General features: G+C 45.1%; 1 protein-coding gene across 6 annotated transcripts in view; it reads left to right on the top strand.

The window, feature by feature from the left end:
• GALNT13 (polypeptide N-acetylgalactosaminyltransferase 13) overlaps positions 1-14,654 on the top strand; it is a 158,158-nt gene that overhangs the window by 124,835 nt on the left and 18,669 nt on the right. For all 6 annotated transcript variants that reach the window (XR_005829422.1, XR_005829425.1, XR_005829423.1 and 3 more), the window contains exon 11: positions 2,792-2,890. Coding sequence is in view for 2 of the 6 variants with exons in the window: in XM_040604590.1 (XP_040460524.1) it covers positions 2,792-2,890 (99 nt within the window). In the remaining 4 variants the exon portion in view is untranslated. The remainder of the gene's footprint in view (positions 1-2,791; positions 2,891-14,654) is intronic.

Raw genomic sequence — 14,654 nt, 5'->3', positions numbered from 1 at the left:
AGTCTAAATGTAATGAGTGCTCAGTGTCGGGCCCCAAATTACATTGTGCGACTGCATATTTCATTCTTTTGTAGCACAAACAGTGATAAAAACAGTGAATAATTTTGACACATTTGAGATAATCGTCTTTACTTATGACCTCCTGCAGGCATGCCTTGAGATTGGACAATATTTGTGCATGGTTCACTTGAACCACCCTATGTTTTAAAAATAAAAATTGGTATTACATGACATTTTGATTTGAATTTCATTTGGTTATTGCACAACTAGTTGATATGCGTCCGTTGTTTTTATAAATAAAGGGCACACTTTTCAAATGAAATTTCTGAAGTGTGGAGCTATGCAGAACTGAATTTCTTGAGTAGTTTATGAAGCGCATTCATTGTACACTTAATAGGCAGATCCCAAAGACTGCCAATTCTTTATTTGCAAGTAAATTTTCTATTCAGTTATAACATAACTTATATAAAGTGACTGTATGAGATTTGAATTTCCTAGGTGGACAAAAATATGCCTCAGAATGGGCATAAAATGTTCTAAATGTGGTGGATACTGAATAGTCTTTTGAAAGCGAATACAAACTAAATGCAAGTAGGGAGTTATTTTATAAACCTGAGACATAATGATCATAGGTGAGTTTTCGAGTCACTTTTTATTTTAGCCCTCTGTTTTAATGAATCAAGGGCTTGCAAAATTAAATTACCTTTCTCATGGAAACACTTGAAACTCTTATTTCTGCATAAAGGTGATTTAAGAAAAAAGGCTGGGGTTATCATTGGAGCTAGTCCCCAGGGTGTGGTTTGGGGATTGTGGTTCTGTCGGTGGCCTGCCAAGTGGCACGTGCCAGCCACGAGGAGAGCAGGACGAGGAGGAGAGGGGGTCCGCGAGCCGGCTCGGTGATGCTGCAGCTGGTCCCCAGCACGTGCCGCAGCTTGCGCCAGAAAGCCACGTCCATGTAAGCTGCAGCAAGTCAAGTACCTTCACTGGGCTCTAAAAAAAATGTCCATTTGTTTTAAAAGCAGGTGGAAAGTGGTGGAAACCAGCAGGCTGGTTATCAGCTGGCGCCTGAGGTCTGAGCCCCCACATCAGTGACCAGGCTGTCAGTGCCGGCAGCCTTTCTCCTGCCTTCGGCAGCTCTTGCAGGATTAAGCAATTAAGAGCATTAGCCTCAGAGATTACCCACCAGCACAAGGTGCTGCAATTTCTTCCTGCATGATTAGCAACGTTAGAGCAGATTAAAAAGCAACCACGTGAAGCTTTCCTGAGCCACTCTTCCCCGGTGTCGTTAATCAGATTTCATGATCTCATTTTCCTGGCATCGCTGTGTCAAGCCCAGTCCGGTGGCACTGGTTTGTGCTGGCTGCCCTGCTGCGGAGCCGCTGAAGGTGGCATGGGCAGTGCGGGTGGCCGGGTACCAAGTGCCATTGAACTGTTTCAAAATACAGCGTTTCACAACAGCTTTACCAAAGGGATGAGGGACACAGAGAGGTGGGTTTGCTTGTACACATTAGTAAGAAAATCACCCCATGGTGCTGGGGACTTTTTACAGGGGCACGTGTGACAGGGCACAGCGGTGGCTTTGAGCGCAGAGAGGGCAGATGCAGGTCAGATATCAGGAAGAACCTCTCCCCGTGAGGGCGGCGAGGCGGTGGGCCAGGCTGCCCAGAGCAGCTGTGGGTGCCCCGTCCCTGGCAGTGCTCCAGGCCAGGCTGGATGGGGCTGGGAGCAGCCTGGGCTGGGGGGGGTCCCTGCCTGGGGCAGGGCTGGAAACTGGGTGGGCTTTAAGGTCCCTCCCAACACAGACTGTTCTGTGAGTCTGTGAGGAAGAGCAGGAGGAGCTTGTCCTCCTGTGCTAACAGGTATATGAGGTGGGTTAAGAAAAAGGCATTCCACGCACATACAGCTGAACGCTCACACCGTCATGGAGACTGTGACGTGTGAGAGCATTGGGGGGGACTGTGGCTTCTCCTGTTCTCCCCTCATACGAAGCTGAAGTTGGTTGATTGCTTTTATACTCAGCTGTTTCCCTGAATAGACGTGTATTCTAAAAATATGTTTTGGAGAGTGATGCTCTGATACTTACTCTGCTGCTCCTTATCGCTTCTTGCTCTGATGGCTTTTGTTGCGATCGCCTAAGCCGAGCATCGCTGGAAGGACCTCATCACATCATGTAGTGTCGCAGGCGCCGTGCTCATAACCTGCCTGCTTCCCAGCTGCATTGTGCACAAATGATGTAAAAATGGTTTGTTTAAGCAGAAATGTTCACTAAAGTGGTTTTGTTCCTCTCTGAGGATGGGTAGATTCTGAGGGGAACATTTTATTTATAAACTTTTTAAAAGCATGTAATTAGTCAGGAAGCTGTCCAGCAGCCTCTGCTCTGAACGTCAAATGCTGTTCACACTCCGTTTTTCTTTCTTGGAGTAGAGTCAGCCCTGCTGGAAGAAAAGAAAAGTGCGTATCTTGGGCAAGCCATTAGTTTTGCATTGTTTAGAAGTAAAAGCGTATTGTATTTGTTAAACAAAGCAACCCAGGGCACTGAATTAATTTTTCCTTGAATGCTGTTCATACTTACACTTAACATGTAATTTAAAATCTCATTATACTCTTTGTAGTCATTTTCATTTTCTTTTGGGAGTGTGACATATTTACGAATTGCAAGTTAAAATATATTTATATAGTTGAATGCATGGGTAATGTACTTTCTCCTACAGTGGTGTATTTTTATTTCTGCACAAATATGACATCTGCAGGCATTTTTTTCAAGGAATGTTTCATCTCTTCCTTTCTTCAGATCAGGAACGTTGAAACCAACCAGTGTTTAGACAACATGGGCCGCAAGGAAAATGAAAAAGTGGGCATTTTCAACTGCCACGGCATGGGAGGAAATCAGGTAAAAGAAAAAAAAAAAAAAAAAAAGAGAAAAAAGGTATTATTTGTACAATAATTGCTTTACGTCTGCTGCTGTGTAACCACAGGCACAACAGCTATCAGGAAAAACTGATTAGAATTCACCCAGAGCTGTGTGGAGCTGCAGCTTCCCCCATCAGCGTTTCTTCCCTGCTGCAGAAGTGGGGGTTGGTTTGTGTTGGGGGCGTTGGGGACGGCGAGGGTGCCCTGCCTGGGTACCCCCTGAGTTCCGCGTGATAGGAACGGGACCCCCTCCATATACCCCATTAATGTGGCTCACCTGTAGGCGTGTTGGTTCTCTATAAAAAAAAACAAGAGCGGCAGTTAGCAAATGTATTAATGGAAGTTCCAGAACATTTGAGATTTTGAGCTTAGGAATTTTAGGAGTAGTCAGCCGTTTTCTTGAGTGACAACTGCAATTTTGGGGAATATACTGTAGGTCCAGTGAAGTATCCCAGTAAATCTATTGAATATATTCCTGCTGTTTAGAGTGCAGAGAAATGCACTTAAAGTTTCAGGTACTAACATTAGAAAATTTTATGGTGGATTTTAATTTATTTTTTGGTGTTGAGGGAAAAATCTTTTTTTTTAGTTGAAATGGGTAAGAATCTGCATGACTTGTGGCTGAGGTCACCTGTCTCTAAAACCTGAAAAATACATGTGCGGAATATTCATGCAAGTTGAGTTTTTTCCATTAGTGGAAATTCAAACAACGGGGGCGCAGGGGTGTTTCACTTGTGCCTTGTCTATGTTTGAAAAGGAGTGAAAAGGCAAACGACAGTCATTTAGCTCGTTGTACCACTGATGGATGACTGTACCTGCTCTCTGTACAAATACCTGTGAACTTTGCATATTCTAATGCCTCAGATTCAAATTAGCAGAGCTGATTCATTTGGGTTTAGTCGGGTTTTGCAATGTAAACCTGTAACAAGGCCTTTTCCCCTGGCGGGCTGTCAGGTGGGGCTGCAGGACGGGGGGTGACATGCGGAGCGGTGCCAGCCTGGTACAGCCGTGCCGTCCTGGCACGGCCCCTGCCTGCGCCTGTCCCACGCGCGGTGGGAACGGGTGGGATGCTCCTGCTGTTTCCCCATCACTGATTTGACCTGGAAGTTCATCAGAACTTGCTGCAAACCACTGCTTTTACTTGTACCTTTCTGAACATGGTTTAGCCCTGATTCTCTACTTTTTTGGGTTTGCTTTACTTTTGGAAAACATTTCTCCTCTTCTTCCCTTTAATTCTAATGGCTTTCTCAAATTAAAGAACCCAGGTCCTTTTGTTCAACTTCTAACAGAGGGCTGCTCCTGCCTTCACCCCCTGTGATTAAAATCCCTAGAGACCCCTCAGTAGGACTGTAAGTCTGTGTTGGCGTCCCACCCCAGGAAGGTCTTTTGACCATGTCCCTACTGGGTAACGCTTGATGAGGGCGACTTTTCTGAGTGCCACATCTGCTAAAAAACAGATGAGAAGATGCAGGACCTTAGAGCAAATTCCCGTATTTCTTTCAGAGGTAAGGTTGTCCGTCATATTTATCCCAAACTTCATTATCTTTCTAAATGACTTAGGAGATGGAAGTGTTAGGATCTTGATAAGACTGCTTATGATCAAGTTTGAATATTTTCTTGTGTTTCCCCGTCTTTCTGCACGTGGTGGGAAGACCCCTCTCATTTTGTTCAGAGGGGAAGAAAATCTGAACCGACTGTCACATCTCCAAACCCTCAGTTCCTCTGAAGTACCAGCTGTGAGGTTAGGAGGACTGTAAGGCTCTGAGATAAAGACGGGTGGGTTGTGAATGTGTATACGGACCATATAGACTATAGAAACCCTAATTACTAGTAGATACAGCCATTCATCCTCAGCCTTCCTAAGCCAAAATATTTCATAGTGAAAGACATTTTGGCTCCAGTCCCCTTTATACCTCTCACATCAGCCAGATAAATCTGTTGCGTGCACCTGCAAGATGAAGAGACTCTCTGCTCCCCTGCCTTTGCATGAACAAAGAGCAGTATGTCATCGGGTGGGGGTCTCGCTAGGCGCACCCGACCTACACGCAGGGCATCATTCATCCTGTAGTGCTCATACACAGCTCCCGTTAAAAGTTACCTTTATTAAATTCTGTCCTAATGAAAAATTAGAACTGAGTTAAGACGTGTAAATGCTGGGGGCGTGGTGGAGGGGGCTTGTATGGTTACAGAAATAGCTGAGGAACAAAACTACTTCAGAATGAAAATCAGGCAAGAATAATACCTAGCTCATTAGAGCTGAGCAAGATGCATGGGCGCGATCCAGCTTGAGGCAGGGGCAAATATCTCACAGCTACCAAAGTGTTTTACAGGACTTAAGGATAATGAGATTCTAAAAATATGAATTTCTTTAACAAATTAAGAAAAATGAGATATGTTAACTGAGGCCCTTCGTGTGCGAATTGTTTCTGGAGCATAAAACTGGAGGATTCATTGTTGTGTTGGCATGGGTATTTCAGCTTATCCCATCTCAGCTAGGATCTGGTGACGATTAATAATCTTTAAAATAAATACTATGGCTCTCCTAATGCAGTTAAAAGCAATTTCAAAACTGTTTTTTCTTTGCTCTGTATGGAGTGAAAATAATGCAAAGCCTATCCTCAAATCGGCTGTGGTGGGGATCTGGCTCTGGGGGCTAGAATACAGGTTTGTGCGTATAGCTCCTGGGCTGGGGGCAGTGGGTTATCGTACTTCAGGGGCGATGGTTTTCAGGAGGGTACCCAAGGTTGACTCCTGATTAAAGGAAGCGCTGGCCACCTGTGAATCGTGGAAAAACTATTCTGCTTCCCAGCCTCAGGCAGAGGGGGATGGCCCATCAGCCTCACACCTGGTTTTTTCCCTGCCACAGCTGACTTCTGGGTTTGTGTCTTTTAGAGGAAATTTGTTCCTTTTGGTGGCCTGATGGAGGGTGAAACAGTTGTCTGGTTTTCCTGCCTACAGTCATCCTGGTGGGCACAGTGTTTTGGCTTTTGTTGTGTTACCATGGGAATGTCATCTGTTACTGTGGTTCTCGGGAGCCTCGGGGCGCTGTTCATAACAATAAGCAAATCATATAATCCCACACAGGCGGGAGGGGGATATTATTAGGGAGCAGGGCTGGGGGGTGATGCAGGTTCGGAATTGCACGGCAGGTGCATGAGCATGGGCTGGCAGCCCCTCTCCTGAAGAGATAACGAAACAACATTGCAGTCTCTTATTTTTTTCTGTTTAACGCTGAGGCTTCATTTGTGTATAGAAATGAACCTGCTTTTTGTCAGAAAAAAAATAAAAATCGCTGGGGATGTGATTAAGCACATCTTCATTGTGGCTGCACAGTCACAAACCCCCGAGAAGGGTCCTGCGCTGCTGCGGCCCCGCAGTGCCCCCCGGGTGGGTGGTCTGTGCCTGATCACAGGCTGCCATCTGCTTTGCAGCTCAGTCTCATCGTGCCCAAGAGAGCGGCCGTGGAAGGTCCGGAGTGGTGGGAGCGTTTTGTGAGCAGCTTGCAGGGCATGCTCCCTGCATCCCGGGGCGAGGAGGCTGGCTGCTGCGGAGCTGACTGTAAGCCTAATGGAAGCGATAGCTGAAAGGGGATGCTTTTCCTTTGGAGATGTTTCCTTGAGATAAATATCGTGGTGGTTTTTCTATAGTGAGAAGGATAGAATCATTTAGGTTGGGAAAGACCTTAGATGTGACCAAGCCCAAGCGCTACCCCAGCACTGCCCAGCCCACCACTGACCTGTGTCCCCAAGCGCTGCATCTGCATGTTTTTTGAACACTTCCAGGATGGTGATTCCACCACCGTCAGAGCAAAGTGTAAGCAGTAGTGCGGCTGGGATCGTGTGGCCATTGCTCAGCATCCTGCCGCACCGCAGGCCTGCAGCTCCTGCAGCTCCTGCAGCCCCGGCAGAGGGGATGATGGTCTGGGGGATTTCTCACTGGTTTACAGCCTGCACCAGCTCCCTGAGCGCAGAGGGCTGAGCTGGCAAATGGAAGACGCTTCATGCAAACCCTTTCCCAGGCGCCTCAGGGCTCCTGTCCTCGATTGCTGGCTGCCGAGGCTGACAGTGTCTTGTGTGCATGGCAGCTCTGCGTGGGAGCAGGCTTTTTTGGAAAAGACATTGTGGTTCCTGCAGGATGGAGCGTGTTTTGTCAGGATTCATTTTGAGTCAATGAGGAATTGCAACAGCCAGGATTTTGCTTGCTATGAACTTACCTGGGGCGGCTGTTGCAGGGTGAGATCAGAATGAACATAATGTTTTATATGTTTTGGTAAATGTGCAAGGGGAACATGACTCCCTTCTGGCAATGTTTTATACAGAAAGTTCAGGCTGGGTACTCGCTGGCAGTTCAAAGAAAAAAACAACACACACAATAAGGGTTGTTAGGGGGTTGTTTTTTCCCCAGTTAGCTCTAAGTAATAGGTCTTTCAGAAACTGTTCTGTTTCACAGTTTCCATTTTTTCCCCATTCACAGTAAATGTGTCTATTTTCAAACGCCTTTCAAACATGAGCACTTTCTCTGTAGTGGTACATAGAAAAAATAATTTATGATCTCTCACTCTTGTAAGAATTTATTGGTGTGGTATGATAATTTGCTTACTACTGGGAATGGATAGAAATGTGTGAGCTGTCTGACTCCTGAGACGTTTCTGTAATGGAAGGCCGCCGTTCTCAGGAGGTTATAAAGAGTAATTTTTCCTCTGTTAATATTGTTGCCAGGTCAGAAGGAGGGAGAGGTATGTGATAGATACCCTGATGGCAAGCAGGGTGGATGTGCTGTTGACACCAGCACAGCCACCCGATGGCAGCTCGCACTTCGGCTGCGGACGACTAATGCAGGAGTCACCTTTTACATTTTCACTTAGCTAATTTATCAACCGCAGCTGTTCAGTAAGTCGTCGGAAAGCAATTTATGCACAAGATCAAATGGAACAAAAGCTGCAGTTTAGTGGCAATTAGACTTTTATTCATGCAACAGATACAAGTGCTGCACGTGAAGGGGAATTGAGCAGCACTTGTGCAGCTGACCTCACACCAAAGACTCCTTGGAGACCTCACTGGGTAAGGGAACACCACACTCATTACAGACTATGAGTTTAGTGCTTTGATTTTATCAATTGTAATATCTTAGGTAAATACTAGATTTCATAAGGTGTTATCAGAAAGTAACTTAGCCCTTCTGTGTTCTTTCTGCCTTTTTCACCTTTCCCAGTCTCCTGTTTTCCCTAACTTGGCTTTCTTTGCAGCTTTTAGTCTTCTAAACAGACCCATTATGAACAAAACTAGTTATTGCTTATATTTTGTTAGTCCATTTTGCTGATGGATGGTTCCCCTTGCAGACTTTACATCATTCTTATGGATTGAGGTGATAAACCTTTGGGGCAGGAACTGTCTAATACTCTGGATTAGCTCAGGATGCTGCACAATGAAGCCCTTGGTGATCTTCAGCACCGTTATAATAACTGTGATTAATAGGGAACAAAGGAGCCATGTCTGCATGTTAAATAACAGTATCTTTTATTTAGTGCAATCAGAATGAGAATAATGCCTTCTTTTTAGAGTCTGTGGGAAAACTGAATTGATGCTTCCTTAAATTGGCAGAAATAGTTGCAAGGGAACGCAGGAGGGCGAGCATTAGATGTGTAACATTGCGGTAATGAAGCCTGGGTAGATAAAACGCAGAATGTGAGTGTTTGCTGTACCTACTAAGACTTGTGAATCTGGCGCAGCATAATGAACACCCTCAGATCCTGGAAGCATCGACGGCTTTTTGTTGCCGATGTGCTGGTAGCCATCCTTTATAAAGTGACAGCTAGCTGGAAAAAAAACACAAAAAAATTAACAAAAAAATCCCCAAGAGCACCAACTCGAAACAGACACACACAAAAAACCACCCAACTACAATCTCCCCACTGCTGTGGAGCCAAAAATAGGGTTTTCTTTCAGTTTCTGTGCAAAATGCTGAATGCACCTGAAATCCCTATAGGGTCTCAGTGGTTTAGAAAAGGACAAAGGATTCTATGGTGGAGGACAAAGGTTTTAATATGGGGAAGGTGTGCTTGCCGTCAGCACAAGGGGGTGATGCCAGTGTTTCCCAGTGCCGTTTTGATAAAACTGAGTTCCTTAGCAACCGTTGGAAACCTTGCTAAACCAAAGTGTTTCCCGCAGATCCCACTGTTGCGACCATACATGTTCCCAGTAGATGCTGCCAACCAGTTTTCTTTTCTTCTATTTTATTTCTGTTACGTTGATCATTTAGTATAGCTCCAACTATCAACTTCAGTCTGTGCTAGCTGGTGGTAATTACAGTGTTTCTCTGGATTGCTCTGCATGACAGTGTATCTCTCCTTGGGGCTGAGCACCAGGATAAATGAATTCTTGGCACTGGTGGTTAGAGGTTGAGGCAACAACAGAACAATTTTTACATGAACCTTCCAAAACATGGAAGTCAGCTCTGGCTTGGCGGTGCCTCTGCTGTTCACTGCAGACTCTGGAATGGGATGAGTGGCTTTTGGGGCATTAAAGATCTTGGCATAACCTCTTTTTTTTAGAAATTCATCTGATCCCTACTTCTAGAGTGGCCGCAGGGAAGCCTATGAGGTGTTCAGGGGCTCTGAGCCGGGCACATCTTCAGGTCATCCCATAAACCAAGGGTTGACCCTTGATCAGGTTGAATATCCCTCTGGTGGGACGCACCATCTTGGTGTGTTTAGTTGGTTTTAGTATATGTATCTTCCTTCAGGGTGAAAATAAACTGTTGGAGTAGCACAAACTAAAACCAGTCCTGTAAATCATCTGGAACTAAAAAAGGGTTGGATGTGCCAAATCCCAAAGGCTCTGGACAAAGGGCTGGGTCTCTGGAGGGCTGTTGCCACAGAACTTGCTGCTTTCTGCCCACATCAGCCTAGTGAGCACCCAGTTCCCAGCAGTGGCCAGATACTCCAGAAGCTTCTGGGGAGGTGAGGGAAGCATGCATGCATGTCTTTGCATATGATTAGTTTGCGTACTACACAAGTAGGAATGAAAACCAAATTTATTTTTTTTTTCATTTCCTGAAGAGCTGTTCTTTGTGTGGTGGAGTGTTGGAAATGGGTATTTTTTCCTTCGAAGAGTCAGTGCAGTTGTTCTCCGATATGGGATGGAGTTGCTTGTTGAACACCCAAGCTGCCAAAAAGTCCTCTTTGATGGAGATCCTGAGGTGTGAGGTGCCTTTTCCACATGGCTGGTTTGGGATTTGTTCAGGTGCTAAAATGCTGAAGTGGTTGGCTGGCCTTGGTAAAGACAGGATTTCAGTGAAGAGGCAAAATATCCCTGTCCTTGCCCCTAAAAGTGATTTAACTGGCTATTTTATGGGGAGTCCTGGATCTTTTTTTGGGTGGTAGGGGAATCGGCTTCAATTCCCCTGCTTTGCCTAAGGTGACTTTCAACATCTAATGTGTAAACAATTTCAGGAGGAGAGGAAAAGTGCTTTCCTTGCAGCTTTTGTGAGAATATTTACATCATTTATAAAAGGTGAATTCAAACTTTACCTTTGACAGTGGTTGACAGAATAAATTAGATTTTTCTGTGCTTAGTTATGTCCAGTTTTTTACTGTCTTTATTGGTTGTCACACTTCTTCCTCAATTGTATAGCTACATCATCAAAATTTAGTTCCACATAATTAAGTATAAATTAAGGGTTTATGAACAATATTCTTAGTATTAGACTTCTTGTGAGTTGACAAAATACTGTTTTCCAAAGAAAAGGACAACCAAATAATGGGAAAGGAAAATTCTGGCTATGGGCTATTGCAGTCCATATGTATATGTATATATACACACACACATATATAAATATATATGTATTCGTATTTGTGTGTGTGTGTGTGTGTATATATGTATATATAAATAGCTACAGATTTGTATTGACCACTCGACTGGTTTCCCGTTAACAATGTTGCTTGAAATTTTATTGGTGTTGAAGAAACTGCTTCGTTTCTCAGACTTTGATCAGGAGGAATACTTTGTTAGGTCCTTTTAACATGAAAGAAGTAATGAAATTGTCAGTGATACATGAGGCGTCTCTCTTCAGTTCAGTCGGATGATGCCTGAATCCCAAGCATCAGCTTAATGGAGCTTTGGCTTCACAGGGCTTTACTGCTGCCTCAAAACTTGCTGTATGGAAATATACTAATAAAGGATGTTACAAAAATATATATACAAAATACATTAACTCCTGTAAAAACCTGCTACCATGCATAGGCAATAAATCTGTCTGTGTCAGGACTGCAGGTGTTATGAAAGGCAAGGTGTCTTTCTGTTCCTGTTTAGTGTTAATCGGCTCCACAAAAAGCGGGAGGCTGGAAGTACCTTTGTGTTTCTATAGATCAGTGCTGTGTCACTTGTGAGAATATTTTGTAATTTTGTCATTCTGGAGACTTTAGCAGTGTCTCCTTTAATAGTGTCTGCTTCAGCTGCATTAGGGACTTATATTAACCTCTTTTGGAAAACTGATTTGGGTGATGGAACCATGTGAACAGCCACAGCTCTTGGGTAGCGGCTCTTGCCTGGGAACCTTCATCCCGGTGATGGAGCATCCCCCTCGCCTGCCGGGCAGGACCACTCTCCGAGGCTGGCCATGGCGGGTGCCACCAGCCCAAGGGGACAGCTGCAGGAGAAGAGCGAGGGAAAGCAACGTGTGCTCACAGCCAGAGCCCCGGCCGTGCCTGGGCTGCCCCCCCAGCAGGGCCGGCAGGGTGAGGGAGGGGGCTCTGCCCCTCTGCCCCGCTCTGCTGAGACCCCCCCGCAGCGCTGCCTCCAGCTCTGGGACCCGGCATAAGGGGGGCACGGAGCTGTGGGAGCGAGCCCAGCGGGGGCCACGGAGATGGGCAGGGGCTGGAGCCCCTCTCCTGGGAAGCCGGGCTGGGAGAGCTGGGGCTGTTCAGCCTGGAGAAGAGCAGGCTCCGGGGGGGCCTTAGAGCAGCTCCCAGCGCCTGAAGGGGCCGGCAGGAAAGCTGGGGGGGGGGCTTCTTACAGGGGCACGTGTGACAGGGCACGGGGGTGGCTCTGAGCGCAGAGAGGGCAGATGCAGGTCAGATACCAGGAAGAACCTCTCCCCGTGAGGGCGGCGAGGCGGTGGGCCAGGCTGCCCAGAGCAGCTGTGGGTGCCCCATCCCTGGCAGTGCTCCAGGCCAGGCTGGATGGGGCTGGGAGCAGCCTGGGCTGGGGGGGGGTCCCTGCCCGGGGCAGGGCAGGGAACTGGGTGGGCTTTAAGGTCCCTTCCAGCCCAAACCGTCCTGCGAGTCTGTGAACACTGGAAAGAACTGTACTTTCACCCCTCAGCAGCCCGTGTGCTGGTAGCTCAGTTGCAGCCCAGGACAGATGCGGTAGGTGTGTGCCCCTGGCTCTGCGGGCAGTGGGGAATAAATCGTGTCTCCCGATGTGCTGGTGGGCCCCCAGAGCAGCTCCTGCAATGTCTGTTCATTGCGGTCCACAGGCTTGGCAGCCAGCCCGATGCTCGGAGCAGGCGTGTTGGCCCATGCCCCCCCAGGGAGCTGGGCTGACCTCCATCGTGTCCCCAGGTGTGGGGTGACAGCAGCAGACCAGACTCTGCGTGGAAAGTTCCTTCCTGTCTTGCACTGGAATGTGTGGCGTGAAATATACTATTTAATTAGCTATAAAATGCAACATGCTCCTCACCCTCTATTTTTATATGACATTAATATAATTATATCTATAATTAATATGGATTGTAGCAAAATGCTAGCCTGATAATTTTACATAGTCTTAATTAGCATTCATTTTTCTTTCTTCAGACGGCATGTTTTTCAAACCCATCTTCTGTAATTGTCAATTCAGACATCACTTACTCTTTCAAAAGATATAATGGAACAGTGTGTTGCAATTATCAAAGATGGGAGGAAAAAGAAATATGCAAATGGAAATAAATTTCAAAATATAAGTATTTGATTTCCATAAAACACAGAAGAAAACATCTCTCTGAGGCTAAAACACGTCTCTGGGGCCAGAAAAAAATGCCTGATGCAAATATGTTTAGTGTGAAAAAAAAAAAATAGTTAAAAATCAAAGTCGGAAGTTGCTTCAGAATTAACAGTAATGGGTAAATCTCTTAATAATGAGCATAGTAAAAGACGAAATATCTGTACAATATAATCATAGAGTAATTCTTGAACCCAAACTGCTACTTTGAGTGAGAGATACTTCGTGCTGCAAATTATATCAGTAATTTACAGACTATTAGATTATTTGGCCACATTTCTTGTTATCTAGAACAAGATAGCAAGCAAGTCCAGTATTCTCCCAGTAAGATTTTTGGGGTGAAGGTGTTTAAAAGAAAAATCAAAGCCCCCCAAAGGTGTCGTTGTCAGACATTAATTACGGTAGCTTGGTGGCCGAACATTATTATGGTACCTGGTTTTGAAGAGTGGTTTTAGCCCAGTGCCTCAACCGCATAATACCTTTCTCTTCCCCAACGAATAGATATACATATATATCTTCCGTGCAAATACGTATATATTTCTCTATATATTTATAGGTACCACAGCTTAATGTTATAGCACCAATAGTCTTTTGGACCAATTTTTAAAGTTTTTTTCTTGGGTTCTGTGCTTATTATTCCAAACCCAACTTCAAAACAACGTACTGGAGGGGGATTTTCGGAAGTAGGGATGAATGATGAAGAAGGCTGCTTTTGTTGTTACAGTGTTTTGTTTAGAGAAGAATTTTCAGATGTTGCTATAATTGAGAGCGAAGGTCATAAACAGTTGAATATTTGTTTCTAAAATCTTCATTTTTCATTTCAGTCCAGAACATAGACTGTTCTTGTACTTCTTTTTGAAGAAATCTCCTAACTGATCCTGATTTTTCTTTTTTTTTGTAACCTTATGCACATCGGTGAACTTAGCCTGATGAGCTCATATCAGCTCATCTGATCAAGAGGATGTACATCTGTCGGACCTCTACAAACCAAACCAGTAATCAGTCTGATCAAGTGTGGATCTTTTTCATCAGTGTTTCTGTTTTACTTGCCAGGGGCAAGGTGTAGGCAGACATCTTACTATAAAAAAAGTAATTGGAAACAACACAGATTCAGGATACAAACCGAAACTTGAGTAGGGCATGTGTGACAGCTTGTATGAATTTAAGAATTTGAAAAAAATGCTTCTGCTGCCATGCATTTAACATACAGGAGTACTTGTGAATGCTTTAGTTCTCACTGAGAGTTGCCAGAGATGGACACAGTTAGAGTTGCTGTTCAGAATGACGCCGGTGTCTCCTCCTTGGTCAGCCCTCAGCTGTGAATTCTGTAATATTTCCAGAATGTCATTAAGTGAGCTGTACCTACACGGAGTTTCCAGCACCTTGGCTGAGGTTACAAGTTTTTTTTTAAAGGCTTTGGGGCTTGCTTTTGCACACAAGGGAAATGTAGAAAATGTCCATTTGAAAACAAAGTGGCATTTTTTGATGTGATGCAGACTCATTTCACCCCCGTCTCAGCAGAGCCCTGACAAGCTGGTGTTTCAGAGCCTCTTGCCACTGGAGAAAAGCCCAAGTATTTGCCTGTGGCCAGTGTGTTTTTCAGTGAAAGCAACGCTTTGAGACCCTCACATTTGATCTCGGTGATTTATCACTGGATGAATAAATGCAAAAGGCGGCTTGTACTTTGCTGTAACTTTGGATCCCAGATTTTCACCCAGACAAGTGGGTTGTGATCAGTGAATATGAAATTTGGAAAACGGAAAGACG

This window comes from Falco naumanni, chromosome 8 (genome assembly GCF_017639655.2).
Source record: "Falco naumanni isolate bFalNau1 chromosome 8, bFalNau1.pat, whole genome shotgun sequence".
In the NCBI taxonomy this organism is placed as follows: domain Eukaryota; kingdom Metazoa; phylum Chordata; class Aves; order Falconiformes; family Falconidae; genus Falco; species Falco naumanni.
The sequence above is the reverse complement of the archived record's forward strand: the minus strand, read 5'-3'. Positions and strand labels throughout refer to the sequence as shown.